This window comes from Poecilia reticulata, linkage group LG11 (genome assembly GCF_000633615.1).
Source record: "Poecilia reticulata strain Guanapo linkage group LG11, Guppy_female_1.0+MT, whole genome shotgun sequence".
In the NCBI taxonomy this organism is placed as follows: Eukaryota; Metazoa; Chordata; class Actinopteri; order Cyprinodontiformes; family Poeciliidae; genus Poecilia; species Poecilia reticulata.
The window spans coordinates 26,208,211-26,224,499 of record NC_024341.1 but is presented as its reverse complement, the minus strand read 5'-3'; the positions used below and the strand labels follow the sequence as shown (position 1 = coordinate 26,224,499).

General features: G+C 44.4%; 1 protein-coding gene across 6 annotated transcripts in view; it reads right to left on the bottom strand.

Moving 5' to 3' along the window:
- LOC108166717 (microtubule-actin cross-linking factor 1-like) overlaps positions 1-15,538 on the bottom strand; it is a 26,067-nt gene extending 10,529 nt beyond the window's left edge. For 2 of the 6 annotated variants that reach the window (XM_017307485.1, XM_017307484.1), the window contains exons 1-26: positions 15,035-15,485; positions 12,486-12,711; positions 11,975-12,201; positions 11,775-11,897; positions 11,295-11,396; positions 11,113-11,214; positions 10,851-11,024; positions 9,936-10,091; positions 9,628-9,825; positions 9,409-9,537; positions 8,886-9,068; positions 8,643-8,798; positions 7,932-8,138; positions 7,675-7,794; positions 7,406-7,575; positions 6,659-6,818; positions 6,393-6,587; positions 5,874-6,146; positions 5,411-5,599; positions 5,207-5,318; positions 4,415-4,566; positions 3,530-3,692; positions 3,297-3,451; positions 3,140-3,214; positions 1,333-1,350; positions 469-586 (exon numbers count right to left, since the gene is read on the bottom strand). In XM_017307485.1, coding sequence (XP_017162974.1) covers positions 469-586; positions 1,333-1,350; positions 3,140-3,214; positions 3,297-3,451; positions 3,530-3,692; positions 4,415-4,566; positions 5,207-5,318; positions 5,411-5,599; positions 5,874-6,146; positions 6,393-6,587; positions 6,659-6,818; positions 7,406-7,575; positions 7,675-7,794; positions 7,932-8,138; positions 8,643-8,798; positions 8,886-9,068; positions 9,409-9,537; positions 9,628-9,825; positions 9,936-10,091; positions 10,851-11,024; positions 11,113-11,214; positions 11,295-11,396; positions 11,775-11,897; positions 11,975-12,201; positions 12,486-12,699 — 3,871 coding nt within the window. In that variant the 5' untranslated portion in view covers positions 12,700-12,711; positions 15,035-15,485. Of the gene's footprint in view, positions 1-468; positions 587-1,332; positions 1,351-3,139; positions 3,215-3,296; positions 3,452-3,529; positions 3,693-4,414; positions 4,567-5,206; positions 5,319-5,410; positions 5,600-5,873; positions 6,147-6,392; positions 6,588-6,658; positions 6,819-7,405; positions 7,576-7,674; positions 7,795-7,931; positions 8,139-8,642; positions 8,799-8,885; positions 9,069-9,408; positions 9,538-9,627; positions 9,826-9,935; positions 10,092-10,850; positions 11,025-11,112; positions 11,215-11,294; positions 11,397-11,774; positions 11,898-11,974; positions 12,202-12,485; positions 12,712-15,034 lie in introns of all 6 variants that reach the window. The other 4 variants (XM_017307480.1, XM_017307482.1, XM_017307483.1 and 1 more) reach the window with 4 other exon arrangements.
- Positions 15,539-16,289: the final 751 nt, after the last annotated feature.

Here is a 16,289-nt window from a genome sequence, read left to right as displayed (position 1 = left end):
CTTAAATGCAAAATGTTAAGAAGTTTTGTACAGTTTTGGCTTAATTACTGCACTAAGTGTATTGTTATTTCAGCAATTGATTTTTTTGAGTTTATAAACTCCAGTTAACTTTAATCAATTACTAAATTAGTGGACGATTATTTCGATTAATCACAATTAATCGTTTCGACACTAATCTAAACTTAACACAAAAAAACAGTTTGTAAAGCAGAATATTTCATCTGCAGCCACAGAGTCTAAAAATGTTTAGAAAATCCAGCAAATGTGAGCACAGGTGTAGAAAAACTCACTTTCTGTTCCTTCCCTGTTGTACATTTAGACACGTTCAGCTGCTTTTCAGCCAGACTTTACATCAAATAACCAGCAGCTTTTACTCTGAAGTTGGTAAAGATCCAGAACCAGTCAGGTTCTTACAGGTAAACATGAAACACGATGGTGGAAATCCCGTCGGGTTCGAACAGAACTCACCTCTGCACGGATCGTTCTTGACCAGGAACTCGTCCAGAGCCATCCAGCCGCCGCCGACTCGCACCATCACGGTGCTGCGCAGAATCCTGACCAGGCGCAGCTGCTGGGAGTCGCCGAACTGAGGAGGTCCAGAGAGGAAACACGAGAGGGAAAACCCAGTCAGCTGAACTGGTAAAGGATTTATTCAGGAACACAGAGAAAGAAACCCACAAACCAAAACTGGATCTACTCATGCAATCACAGAGAAAAACACATGCACTGATTCTCAGCCACTCAAATCAAAGCATCAACCTTAATTTATGGACCCAAAAAAGTTTTATTTTTTTAAAATTCACCCAGCGAAGCTCAGTTTCAAGCAAAACCAGCCCAGGAGGATTCCTCTGGATGTCTCTCCAAGCAGCTTCCCAGCTCCAGCACGCCATATTTTCACCCCACCACTAATTAGCACTTCAGCCGTGTCGCTGTCACTCGCCTCGCATTGTGCAATTAGTCAAACAAATCACAGCATGAACACAAGCGGACGGCGAGAGCTGCTTCCACGTTGCACAGCCACGAAGGAACGCTGCTGCATCTTTCATCTCATTTTTAACTCTGACTGGTGAAAACTTTCAGGGGCAGAAGTTTAGAGCCCCCTAGGGGTCATGGGGGAAATGTTTCCTTTGCAATAATGTATATTTTGTACTCCATCTTGAATACTGAAAGTCTTTCTCTTACAATATAAAGCTTTTTGCTTGTAGGCATTGAATGTTTGGGCTGTTAATCAGATTAATCATAACCAATCAGTCGCTGCAGAAGCGTTTCCCTGTGTGGGAAACGTGGAAGCAGCTTCCACCCGTCCGCTCCCGCCAGCGGCTGAAACTTTACCTGGTTTCCGAGGAAGAACTAGAAAAAGTCCGGCAGGAAACGGAGCAGAGGAACACGAGGGCAGGGGGGAAGAAACAGAACGAGAATGAAACATTTATCATAAACATCTTCCTGAACTGCAGCTGCAGGTGGAAGTTAGTGGTGAGAGGCGTGACTGCATCATGATGATGATGATGATGAAGATGATGATGAGGGAAACAAACTTGCAGGCAGAGAAACGTTAGTTAGTCCAGCGTCTGCAGACGGACGCCGGATATCATCACCCTGAGGATGATGATGGGGAAAAATGTTGTGATGAAGATCCAGGAGATGAAGCTGAAAACGAGGATGAGGAGTTAATGGCTGCAGCACAGAGACAAAGGCGGCTCCTGACGAAGGGCGCTACTCTAGTTTACCAGAAATTATTTATATAAATAAAAAAATCTAACTAAACCAGAAAATTCTGCAAAAATATTAATTTAGAGAAAATGCCTGTCAAGATGACCAATGAAATTCACTTAAAAGTTACAAACTTTTATTAACTTTCTGATATTTAGACACAAAATAAACCATCAGATTTCATGTCGGGCTGGGCGATACGTTTTAAAAACAACATTTCGTACCAGATCCGATTTTAATAAAGTTTTCTTGCTTTCTTTCCTAAAAGACAAAGTGCAAATGACGGAAAATATTTTCAAAATATGCCTTTTAATTCAGTAATCGCTTCTGTTTGTTGTAAAACCTTAGCCCACGTTAAAAAAGATGGCCGCCCTGGCCAATGATTTCACTCTAAAACCAAAGTACATTGGTGAAAAAAACCCCCAGATTTTCCAAAAATGAATAATTCAAAAAATTTGATCAATTGTTAAAACTGATTTATCGCCCAATGAAAACTGAAGTTCTGGTTTTCCTCAGAGCATTTAAACTTGTCTAAACCCTCCCTCAGAGGCCTGCAGTGTCTCTGTGCTGCGTGATGGCAGAGTCCTGCAGAGACGTGACTGAAATGTCGACACAGGCGAGATGAACCTACACATCCCACCTGATGTGGGAAACAAACGGCTGAAAAACGCAGCGAGACGTTAAAGATGCGGATCAACGTGTCGCTTTTAGTCTGAATGCAGGGAAACTGTTGTTACAGGTTAGTTTTTAGTTTGACATTCATTAATTTCACTGAAAGCAAAACAATTACAAACAATAGAGGAAAATATACAAATCGATGAAATGAAAAGGAGCAGAAAGAATAAAAGTCGTATAATGTCTGCCCCTTTTATTCCGAGAAAGCGGTCAAACAATAGAAAACAAAAGTTACTGGAGAAAAAGAGACGCAGAATGCCTCACAACAAAACTTTTTAATGCTTTATGTCACATTAAAACCTCCCAACTTTAATCCATTTTATTGGGATTTTACTGAGGCTTATAGCAAACAGTGAAACTGGCTGCAAACTTAAAGCAAGCAAATAAATAAACGCTGCAAAACTTTGAATTTATCTCGTTTGGTGCTTTTACATCCAAACTAAAAGTCCTGGAGGCCGATGACGTCAATGACGTTGGCTTTTTATAGCTGTTTTCTTTTTAACTGTAACTTTTTATTTGTTGCTGCCTTTTGAGCAGGACTGTTTTTATTTAGGGGTATCAGAGTAAACCCAATAAAATCCCAGTAAAATGTTTGGATGTTTAATGTGATATTTTCTCTCTCACCGTTTAATTCTGTGACCTTTTGACCTTTTACCACCTCTAACTTAACAAAATTATTTTTGTTTTCTTGTGACTCTGGTTCTTTATTTTGACGTAATCCTGGTTCCGGACCGAACCGGAACCACAGACTCACCCTGTACTTGTTTTCTCCGATCTGCTCCACCTGGAACCGCTTGGCGCACTTACACTGGGCCACCTGGCGGGTCACCTGCAGCGACACAAACAGACCCGGTTCAGCCGCGCTCCTCTGGGTTCATCCTGCCGGGTTTGCTCCGCCGCCTCGCCGGTACCTCGTCCTCTATCTTGTCGGCGTCGGTGGTCGGCCTGTAGGCGTCCTTGTTGGGGTGAAGCGCCGCCACAAACTCGTAGTAGTCGATGTAACCGTCTCCGTCTCGATCAAAGATGTCCGCCACGGCCGACATCTCCAGCTTACTGGTCGGGAATTCTGGGAAACGCCATTTTTATGTTTTTCACTCCTTTACATTTGGTGAGAGGAAACGGAAACTAAAGCGGAGGAACGTACTGGAGGCCAGGATGCCGTCGATAAACTCCTGCCGCGTGATTTTTCCGTCTTGGTCCTTGTCGATGCGTCGGAAGAAATCCATGACGCGGGATTTCTTGTGGTTCATCCAGCGCATGTACTTCTTCCTCCACACGTCAAAGTCAAAGTTGGCGAATTCTTTGAGCTGCGAAAGGATCAAATATTTTACTTATCAGAAATAAAAAATCAACTTAATTCTGAACATAGGGAACCACAATAGATTTTACTTTAGGTTCATAATCGATTCCTTGCACTGTGTCATTCTATTATAGAATTAGAATGAATAAATGTGGAGATATAGTAAAATTATTGAATAAAATCAATAATCCTCTTTATTTAAGATGGAAAAATGATCCTTCTGCAAACTGAAGAGGTGTTTTTGGCCTCAGTTTACTAAATAAAACTCATTTAGAGCCGTAAATGTCACACAACCTTTGGTGAAAAGACAACTTGAATATCTACTATAGGAAACACAAAGCAGGTTGTAGATCTCCATTCTAGAGATTTGTACAATCTAGAAACGTGATTAATTCATTTTACTTCTATGTTCATCTACAAACATTATAATCAGGTCATTTTCTTTATAGACAGGTTTTCTATATGTGGTTTCCTGTCTTAAGATGTTGAAAATTCCTCTTTTTTTATGTTTCTCTCAATGTTCAGAAAGTAATTTAAGTTATTTTAGGTAGAAATGATGCAGAAACAGATGAATCCTTCCTCCCATCTAATTCTGCAGGAGTATTCTCTGTATCATCAGCCTTTCTCTCTTTAACTGTTTGCACCAAATCCTCAGAGGCTTCCAGTCCAGTTAGCTTTTATAGTTATAATGACTTCAGGTGGATCACAGTTTAAATAAAAAGGTGTCACCTCCTCCTGGCGGTCCAGAGCGTCGTTGAGTTTCCGCTGGCGGTCCAGAGCCAGCAGCCACACCTGCTGCCAGCGCGCACAGAGCTGGTTGAGGCGCGGGTTTCCCCCGGAGAGCTGCATGCTGGGCTGCTGCTGCTGCTGCTGGTGTTTACCTGGACAGGAAGCAGAAAGTTTAACAGGAACCTGTCGCAATAAATCAATGAATCGCATCATAAATTAAAATGAGGGCGATAAGTTTTTGTTGTCATTGTGTCGCGCGCTCTTTTTACCAGAAACTGGACAAAAAGCTTCATATCAAGTTACTCCTCCTCTTTTGTTTCCATAGCAACGGCCTCGACAAACGGCAACGACAAGCATCGGTTTTCCACCACTAAACGCAGTAGAGACGATTAGAGGTGATCGATATGGATTTAAAGTTTTATCACAATATGACGCGGTACTATTGTGATAATATAAGGGATAAAAACTATTTATTCTTGTGTTTGCAGCACAAAAAATGCAGCAAACATTTGACACCAGGTCATAGTTTACTCATTTCTTCCCACAAAAGTCCTAACTGGCAGATTTTTCTGTTTTTGCCCAACGATGAATCTAATTTCAAAGTGCAGAGACGCAACAATCCATTTTATTCATTTTTGGTCTCTTTATTTAAAATGTCTTCCAGTGATAAATGTTCTTCAGAAATTAGTTTATTGGTCTTTGAGAGGGTGAATTTGCATTAATAAGCCCATTTTTGTGCTGCTAGTTAATATTTCTGGGACAATTAATCAGCCAGTAAACTGAGTGACATACGAGCTCCTCTCCTCTCCGCCAGGCTGCTGGGAGGCTCCACTGGTTTCCTCTTGTAGCTTTTCGTCACTTTGTCCACGTCCGGCTGCTTCCGGGTCATTTCCTCCATGAACGTCTGGAACGCAGAAACAGCAGAGGGGGTTTAACCCAAACAGGAAATGTCCACTTCCACTTCCTGGAAGTCCAGCTGAGTCTCCGCAGGCCCACCTGGTGCTCCGTGATCAGCGTTTTCAGCTGCGGGATGTCCTGCGGAAGCGGCTCCGTGTCCCTCTGGACCAGCGTGGTCTCGGCCCACTGTAACCATGACAACAGCTCCTCCAGCAGGTTGGCGTTGTTGAGCACCTCCGTCAGAGCCGTCTCCAGCCGCTGCTCGTGCTGTTTGGCCCACGTCAGCACCTGTACAGCGAAGGCGCATTGAAAATAACGACTTTAGTAATCGATTAATCAAATATTCCGACGATTAATCGTGTAAAAAAATGCAGGTAAGTTTTTAATAATTTTGCACTAATTACTGCTGTGCGCATGTTTTTTCAGAATAGGGGCATTTTGGAGTTAATCAATTACTAAATTAGCTGGCGACTAATTGAACAATCGATTAATCGTTTCAGTCATATTCTGACCAGACTCGATCCTTTTTGTTTTAAATCGTAAAACCAGGCGCCTCCCCCACCTCCTCGAAGCGCGCCCTGATGATGGTGATCCAGTGTTTGATGGTGGTGATGGAGTCGGGGTGACACACGGTCAGGATGGCCTCTCCCATGCCGGCGGCCTTGTTCACGTCGGCCCGCTTCTCCTCCACCGTTCCCATGAAGTCGCGGTGCGTGTGCAGCAGCGCCTGCAGCGTCTCGGCCTCTTCGGGGAGAACGCCGCGGAAACGGAGCGTCTGCTCCGCCTCCGACAGCCACTCCAGCAGCATCTGCACCGCCGTGCGGAACTCCTCAGCCTGACGGAGGACAAACATGAAAATGCTCCAAGTTCCTCACATTTTTTCTGGTTAAAAAATGGGAAAAATTTGGTTTTAGCCATCTTTTGTTAATATTTATAGCAGCGCCGTCAAGATTTTAATCGGAACCTTAGGTTTTAATTTGTTGAAATTATTAAATTTTTCATTTTGACTAATTGATCCTGTTGTAGGGAGTGCAGAGAGTGAAGGTTCAAGCCTCCAGATCTGGATTTAAACATCCTGTACCTGTTTGAGCGCCTGCTGGAGGCGGGTCTGCTTGGTGACGGACAGAGCACACACTGTGTCCCAGCGGTTGCTCAGCTCCTGCAGCTGAACTTTGACCCACGCCGTGTCATCCCGGCCCGTCTCCATCAGGTCGCGGGCTGACCGCTTCAGAGCCTGAACGCTGCCGGTCCGCTTACCCAGTTCTTTCTGGAAAACCTGGAAATGTAGGTCATAGCTGCGTTAATCACTGCTCTACAAGCTGATTTCTGCCTGAGCACCTGACCCACCTTGTGTGCGTCCATGAGGTTGGACACCAGGTCCATGTCGCCGTGGACCGGCTGGTCTTCAGCCAGCTGAGGCTCAACCCGGTACAGCCAGTCCACTAACGCCTGCAGCGCTTCGGCAAACTGACCTGAGAACAGCAGAGCCTCCTCCAGCTTGTGCTGCCTGGAAACGCGAGGAAAACATCATTTTAGTGATTTTTAGTTAACCTGGAAAATGCAACTTTTATAAAAAAACATTTGTTGATAACATGTGTGGTCTGAGACAGATAATCATGTCACACAGCAGTGATAACAACAAACAACCAATCAGAGTCAGGAGGCGGGTCTTAGGGCTGTCAATCACCCTCCGTATGGTGCTACTCATCCCATCTCTGCTATGCTGCAGCAACTAGCATACATATTATGAATGCTCAGGCTAGTTAACATGGCTAGATCTTTAGAAGTTATTCCGATAAATGAGTAATTTAATGGTAATAACATGACAATAATGCAAGAATTCAAATTCTCAAAGATCAATAAACTTTAACATTTAGTGAAGATTTAACACTGGAACTGGGATATATTCTAAATATCCAAAATAAATAACAGAAATAACAAATAAAATGATTTATGACATCTCTGTAAACAAAACTGTCATTCAGAAAAAGGGTTGGTCGAGACCCAGGTCAACCTGTCCACAGATTATCTGTCTCATCCCGTCAGAATCTGCTGACAGTTTTAAGAAACGTTGGTCATTTCACGTCTCCGGACCTTTCAACGCTCTTCCCACAGACGGTGTCCCACTTGTCCCGGACTTCCCCCACCAGGTGGTCCAGTTTCTGCTGGTCTGCAGGCAGCTGAGCCTTGTCCCTCATGGCCTTCCCTGACCTCACCGTGGTGTCGTAAACCGGCTGCTTGGACCCCAGCGCTTTCTGAAACTCCTGATTGAGGGAGAAAAGCAGATTCCAGGGTGAGCAGAGATCTGGAGGGGAAACCAGAGGAGCTGAAACGGGCTTAGATCGGGTTTCTCTCTCCGGTACCTTGTGTTTGGTCAGCTGAACTTTGATCTTGTCCGGCTCGTTGGAGATCTCCACCTCCGAGTCGAGTCTTTTCTCGGCTTCCTCCAGCCAGTCCGTCAGCTTCCTCCAGGCCTCGTGGAACTGAGAGCAGAGTTAGCATTTCATTTCTAACCTTTAAACTAAAACAGAGTTAAACTAAACGCACATTTCAAGTTACAAAATTAAATTATTTTGTTTGAAAATAATTCTTTTTCTGTTTTGTTGCCTCAGAAAGCTACCTGCTTGGCTCGTTTCCGGGCCTCATCGAGGTGTCGGCCCCGGTCCAGGGACCTCTGGACCAGCTTGTCCCAGCGGGCCTGGACGCTCAGCAGCAGGTTCTTGATCAGAACCACGTCCTGCTTCAGACTGGCGAAGCGAAGCTGAGAGCCCGCTTTCTCCAGAGCCAGGACCTGCTCTCTGTGGGTGTTCACCTCGTTCACAAACACCTGGACGGACACAAAGACCTTTAAATGAACCCTGAGACCAAGCGCAGGTTTTATTACATTATAATATCTGCCAAAGTTTGAGATCTCAATATAAATCTGCCAGTAAAATTTCCTTAGATTTGTATTATTTTTAACATTTTTACTTCTAGAGACGTTTCCTTTATTATCTTGTTTTAATTTTCACAAACCAAAAAAGGTAGTTTTGTTTATATTTCTGTTTTTGCTAATGGCTAGAACTAACCGCTAATGCTAACAGCGCTAACTAACCTAAAGTCAGGTACTGACCTCCACAACCTGAAGGAAGTTGAAATTAAGAGTTTTAATGTTAAATTGTAAGGATAAAAATAGCAATTGCAAGATTTAAAAGTTGTAATTTTAAACTGTGCTACACATTGGCTAAAAAGAACCTTTGAGCATTGAATTACGAGTTGTTGATTTGGGCATGTTCAGTCTTCCGTACCTCCCAAACACATCTGGTCGATATTTGCGTCTAGCCTGGCTCACCTTGTGCTCATCGATCTGGAAGAGGACCGTGTCCAGAATGAGGCTGGGGGGCTGGGCCATGTTCAGGGTCTGTTCGGCCTGCGTCAGCCAGTTCATGGTGTCCTGGAGGGACGTCTGGAAACCTGTTGCCAAGGAAACGGCTTCCTCCAGCTTCCCCTGGAGGGTTTTTAAAGCTTCAAGTTAAAACCGTCCAGAAACAAACAACAACAAACCAAACAGAAACTGCTGAGTCTTCAGACTCACCCTGCGGTCGTCCATCTTGGTGTTGAGGCTGGCCCACTTGTTCTGCAGCATGGCCAGGTTCTGCTGGGTCTGGGTGGTTCCGGGCCCGGCTTCCTCTCCTCCTCGGGCCAGCAGCATAGACTCTCCCTGATCCAGGAGGTGGTGGTACTGTTCTGCCCGCTGGTTCAGCTGAGCCTGCAGCTCCTGCAGACGATACGAATGAAATGATCTCCTGCCTCAGGTGAGCGATGATCCGTTTGGAACAATGAGGCTCATTAAAGTTTGATTTGGACCATATGGCAAGTGCATCTGTGCAGACAAAACCTCCTGAATGGAGGATAAAGCCTTAAAGTCCTTAAGAAAGGACGTCATAACCAGCAACAGGACACCAAGGTGACTGTTGGAAAATATTTCCTTGTCCTGCAAAAAAACTAAAGTATTTTTGTTCTAGTTTCTACAGCAAATATCTCACCACACTTGAAATAAGACAAAACGTTTCCGTGATATGAATTTCCATCGGTGGTGAAATCCGACTCTGCTTTACCAGGTGCTGCTGTAGCTGCTCCCTGGCCGTTTCTGGGAGGCCTCCGGTCGGCTTGGCGGCAGACAGCTGGCTCTCTGTCCGCCTCAGCCACTGCAGGAACTCCTCCAGCTCGCCATGAAAACCTTCAGCCTGCACAGCGCCGGTTTGGAGAGGGGAAGGTCCGGATTATTCACAGCTGCGCTGCTCAGAGTGATTTCCCTGGACGTGGGCTGGGCGTACCTGCTGCAGGGCGGCCTCCAGGAGCTTCTGCCGCTCCTGGGTTTTCAGCAGTAGACTCTCCCAGCTGCGGTTGAGCTGGTCCAGCTGGTCCCGCAGGTGGCTGGCCTCGTCGCCCGGAGACGACTCCAGCAGCTCGGCGGCGGCGCTGTTCACAGTCTCCACCGTGGCATGATGGGACAGCACGTCGTTACGTAAAACCTGGTTTACACGGAGATTTAAACGTTAATAATCAGAAACTTTCCAGAAGATTAAAGGCTGTAAAAAAAACAGCAGGTCGCCTTTACAGACAACGCAGATTACAGACGTACGTGGTGTTTCGCCAGCTCGATTTCGATGGCCTTGGGGTCGGAGCTGACGGGCCGCTGCGTGTCCAGAGTGGTGTGGGTGTGGCTCAGCCAGGCCTGCAGCTCAGAGAGGGCGTGCTGGAACTGACCAAGAGCCAGCAGCGCCGCCTCCAGCTTGTGCTGTGGAGAGAAAATACAAACAATGAGCCTGTTTCCTAGGGCTGAAGTGATTAATCTGATTATTGAAATAATCGTCAGCTACCCTAGTAGTCAATCGTTAGGCTTTGTAATTACAGTAATTAAGTCAAAACTGTTAAACTATTTACACATTTTGCATTTAAGATAAAAAACTGTCTGAAAATCTGTTCCACCCTCAAGTGACAGTTTTAGCTTCACCACGTTCACATTTTGTAAGACAAACAAAAAAAACACCCTTTGTTGTCCAATTAATCAGTTAATCCAAAAAACAGTCACCAGATCAGCACTTCACTGTACTGAATGATTTTAGCTGCAGATGCTCCTTTCTTTTAAATTATCAAACTTTCTCTGAAGAAAAGCAGTTATTGCATTTTAGACAAAAATAATGCATAGAAAATTTATTGATTTATTCAAATTTCTAATGTATTTCTAATACTGTGTTAAAAAGGCTCAACTGAACAGATAAAACATCTGCAGAATGTTAACATTTTTAAATTAAAATAATTGATTAATCGCCAAAATAACTTAATTGATTAAAATAGATGCTAGTAGCAGCCCTGACAGATTCATCACAGAGTGAAATATCTGAAGCCTTCATTTCCTGTAGAATCTGTAGAAGGTGCCACTGTTTAATCTGACTAATCATCAGAATAACTGATAGATTAACTGATTACAGTCGCCATTTGCTTCTTTATCTGTTTCTAGAAATCCGTCAAACATCGTTGTTTCCGTCCTTATTACCTGTCTCTGGGTGATTTTATCTCCCAGATTCTCCCAGAGGTGCCGCAGTTCTGTCAGCGGCTCCTGGATCATGTCCCGGTCGGTCTGGTCCGACACCTTCTTCAGCAGCAGCTCCCCCTGGTGGCAGAGCTTCTCCATGTCGATCTGCTGCTGGTAGACGTCCACCTTGTACTGCTGCTCGGCGGCGGTGAGCGATAAACAGCCGGGTCAGGTTTACGGTACAAGCCGTTTGCGGTACCGATCAGGAGGAGATCGTACGAACCTTGAGCTCCTCTATCTGCTGTTTGACGGTTCCCAGATCGGTTCCTACGGTCGACATGTCGCACAGCTTGATCACGGCGTTGTCCAGGTAGTCGAACATGGACTGCGAACACAAAGAAACGCAGTAAAACACGAGCTCCGAGTCCGAGGAGTGCAGCGTAACCATGGCGACCCTGAGCGGACCTGCAGCGCGTCCTGGTACTGAACCGAGGCGGTCATGGCCTCCTCCAGCCGCTCCATCCTCTCCCTCCATGTTCGGTTTAGACTCTCCCAGGCAGCATTCATCTGGCAGGAGCAGACAGGATGGAGAATCGTTTGTTTGTTCAGGTCCAATGAGTCTGGAAATATTCTCTCCCATCCGTGGAGCAAATCTGAACCGGCACCAAAAGGCAGCCAGACTCACTGGACCTTTTTCCTGAGCTGCCAGATGATGGGATGCGATTGAATGAAGCATCTATAACTGCATCTTAACGATGGTAGTGAACACTGATAAGCATTCGCAGTAATATTTCTGACAGAAATTTATTTTAAATATATTTAGGTTGTTAATTTTTCTTTGCCTAATCAAATTATTTGAATTTTTCAGTTTAAATCACAACCAAACAGCTTCTGATTGGTCAGGATGAAATGAGGAAGATCATATTTTCTTTCCAGCTTTCTCACCTCATCGATGGTTTTCTTGACTTCAGGTTTCTCGGTTTCTCCGCAGGCGAAGATCAGGTCAGCCCCGAGCGTCCGGACGAACTCCAGCTCCTCCCTCAGGCCGTCCGTCTCCGCCTTGATGGCCTGGTAAACACAATGGCGCATTTCAGCTTTGACAAACAAAGCAGAGAGTCTATTCCTGTTAGGATCATCCTCTGAACCTCGGCTGCTTCGATCTGCTGCTTGATGAGCGACGGGTCCACCCCGGGGTCCTCCAGCTCCCTCACGATGTCCTGGGAGTCTCTGAGCGTGCTCAGTAGAGCCGCCACGTCGGCCCAGAACTTCCCGGCCAGGTCCAGGACGTCGTTCAGCTTGCTCTCCCTCTCCTCGGCTCGCTGCCGGATCTCGTCCCAAAGGGAGCGCAAACGCAGGAGCCGGGAGCGAACGGCTGCAGGAGGGAAGAAGAAGACGAGTTTTACGTCTTCTAGAGCTGCAACTAACGATTATTCTGATGATTAAATGGATAAAAACTGGGATATAAACATATTTCTCACTGAAACAGTTATTTTTACTCAACATAGGACAGATCTGCTCTGTTAGCCAAGCTGCTAATTTGAACAAAGAGAAGCTAAAACTGCTACTTGACAAGTTTTGGGTAGAATTTTTAGTGGATTAATCGTTTCAGCCCTAATTTCCTGAGCTTCATGTAACAGATGCACGGCGGCGTCTCACCCTGAGCCGCCGGGTCGTCGTGCGCCGCCCGGCTGATCAGCTCCTCCCCGCGGCAGCAGAGCGCGGAGAAGCTGGGCAGCAGCTTGTCCAGCTCCAGCCCCTGAGCGCGGTGCTCCGCCAGCTGCTCCCGGATCTTCTCCACCTCGGCGGCGACCGGCGGAGGCTGCCGGAGCCTCTGCACCGCCGCCTCCAGAGTCTCCAGCAGAGGATCCATCTTGTCGTGGAACTGAGGGGAAGAAACGAAGAGGAGGATGAAGAGGAGGAGGGCTGGAGTCTGAGCAACATGTTGGAAGAGGGAAATACTGAGATGCAGGAGGATCATTACAGAAACAGTGATTCCCATAAACAGGTCCCACTCCTCTTCCTCACTCTAAATTCATGGCTTTTGAAAGTGCAGGAAGAAGAAAAGTAACGACTGCAGATGTTTAAATAACTTCAAGCCTGAATCCTGTTCATTCCTCCATCAATTACATGATATCCACTCATAAATTAATTTATTTTACTTATTAAATTAGTTCTGCCTGTTCATCCAACAGCAGCTCTGAATCCTACAGCAGGAAAACCTTAAAAACTCAAACCAGGATTTATTTCCTAATCGTGATAAAAACTTGTAGTAACTTGCAGGAAGTTTCTTCTTTCCAATGTTGCTTTGATTATTTCAGGGTTGCAGATATTTGTTTGAAGGTCCGACCACTTCATTTCAATCAGATTGATGCCTGGACTTTGACTAGACCATTGAAAGACCTTCCTTCTTCTAGAGCTGCTGTTAAGGATGCATCGTCCTGTTGACCCAGTTTGGATCGGGAGAAAAAGCTTCCAGAGTCAGTTTTTAAACACAAACAAGGAATTTGGTTCCACTTTGCTCTGAAAGAGACATTTTTAAAATGTATTTATTTTTCAATTAGGAGATTTGAATTCATTATTCTTTTATCCTTATTGTTTTTATTAAATTTTTAATATAAATATGTAAGAATAGAAATCAACACTTCTAATAAATGTGCATATATAGTTTTTTAAATTTATTTTATAATTTAAACTCATATTTTCCTGCTTATTTATTACAATGTTGCACTTATTTACTGACGGATGTTTTTGATGTTCACATCCTGAACTGTGGTGGAAATAATCTGCTAGTTTCTCCCACTTTGAGAACATTTTCCACAGATTATTAGTTTAATTTAAACTCTTTAAGACATGTGCAGCTAAAACAAGAGGCTGGGAATCACTGTTCCTTTAAATAAAATATCTCAATTAAACATTTCACAACTAAACTCTAGACGAGGGAAAAGGAACCAAACAGACTGGAGGGAAAATTTTACACAGAACATTTCTGCTACAACAAGACTGATTGGGAAAACACAGTGCAGAGACATCTAAACAAATTTCATGTTGTGAAAAAGTTTTACATTTTGTCCCCACTGCAGAAAGTGAAATATTTCAAGCATTTATTTCTTGTAATTTCGGTGATTCTGGTTCACAGATAATGAAAAACCTGATTATTTCAGTAATTGATTCATCAATTATTGGGTTTTTAAAACGTAACATCCTGCAGATATTTCATTTAACCCCTTAAGCCTTTTAATTTAGTATAAAAAACACATAAAAAACTTAATTCAGTTCCTTTTTTTAAATTAAATAAACCTGTTTGCAGGTTTATTAGTTAGAAAACGATTAATCATTTGTAGCAACAGATGCATCTGCAGCTAAGATCAATATTTCAAACATCAATATGTGTAAAGCATTCAGTTCTGGGCTGATCTTTTGGATTAACAGAAATAAATAAAAGGAGATTTTTGTTTCATAAAATTTGAACCAGGTGAAGATAAAACTGTTCTGTGTAAATTAATTAAAGCTCTGAATCTATTGCTTTTACAGTAAATATTCCTTTTTGGAGTCTCTGTACTCAAGGTAGCGATTAATCAATGACTAAATTAATTAATGATTATTTTTACTAGGGCTGCACAGTGGCGCAGTTGGTAGGGGTGTTGCCTTGCAGCAAGAAGGTTCTGGGTTCGATTCCCGGTCTTTCTGCATGGAGTCTCCATGTTCTCCCTGTGCATGGTGGGTTTTCTCCGGGTACTCCGGTTTCCTCCCACAGTCCAAAAACACGACTGTCAGGTTAATTGGTCTGTCTAAGTTGTCCCTAGGTGTGAGTGTGAGTGTGTGTGCGCATGGTTGTGTGTCCTGTGTGTCTCTGTGTCCAGGTGACCCCGCCTCTCGCCCGGTATGTTAGCTGGAGAGGCACCAGCAACCCTCCCAAACCCTCTAAGGGACAAGGGTGTAAGAAAATGGATGAATGGTGGATGGATGGATTATTTTTACCAATCAATTAATCGTGATTAATCGTTTCAGCCCTAAAATCTATACAATATTCGAGTTTCTCTTTCTGAAATGAGGGACAGAAAACATTGAACTTTCAAAACATTCTTATTTTTCAAACATTCCTGCACTTTAGGAGGATTTTCTTCTAGTTTCTGTTTGAGCGTCACAGAGCAGAACCTGAGCAGGTCGGAGCTACTTCCTATCTGAGTGGAGGCTGGATGTCTTACCTCTACCAGCTGGGTGATTGCAGTGAGCAGTGACCATGGAGAAAATGGAGGTGAGGGGCAACAACACACACAGCAACATCCCACAATGAACGAGGGGTGGTGGGATTAGGGTGGATTAGCGTGAGAAGGATGAATGTGGAGAGGAGGGAGGAGACAAAGATGGAGGGGAAAAGTGTGGGTGGAGGAGACATGGAGTGGTTTAAAGGAGGGGTGGAGAAACAACACGGTGAGTTCAGTCAGTCATGCTTTCAGTTGCAGAGCAAACAGCAGCAACAGCGCCGATACGATGAGATGAGAGATTAGCCTGGAGCTACAACATTAGAAATGATGCAAAAACAACCATAAACCACCGACTGCTGGCTAAACGAGCTGCTATAACAGATTATCAGGACCTGTGGGTGTGGTCAGAGAAAAACAATAACATGTTTCTGTATATAAATAATAATCTCCTCTCATAAGGAAATTAAATATCTGGATCATAAAGGCAGCCAGACCTTAAAAAAGGGGAAACTGACGTATTTTGTAGTTTCCTGAGAAACAAAGTTTTTTTTACAGGTTCATAAAAGATTTAAACACTTTTTACAGTCAGTTTTTCAACAAGTTTGAAATGTTCAGCCTGCAAAAACAGAAGATTATGGATGGATGGATGGATGGATGGATGAACAGGTGGATGGATGAACAGGTGGATGGATGAACAGGTGGATGGATGAACAGGTGGATGGATGGATGGATGGATGGATGGATTGATGGATGGATGGATGGATGGACGGGTGGGTGGATGGATGGATGGATGGATGATGGATGGATGGACGGATGAATGGATGGATGGACGGATGRATGGATGAACGGATGGATGGATGGATGAACGGATGGATGGATGAATGGATGGATGGATGGATGGACGGATGGATGGATGGACGAACAGGTGGATGGATGAACGGATGGATGGATGGATGGATGGATGCGTTATTGGATGGATGGATGGATGGGTGGATGGATGGATGGATGGATGGATGGATGGGTGGATGGATGGATGGATGGATGGGTGGATGGATGGATGGATGGATGGGTGGATGGATGGATGGGTGGATGGATGGATGGATGGATGGATGGATGGGTGGATGGATGGATGGACGGATGGATGGATGCATTATTGGATGGATGCATTATTAGACGGATGGATGGATGGATGAATGGATGGATGGATGGATGGATGGATGGACGGGTGGATGGATTGATGGACGGGTGGATGGAT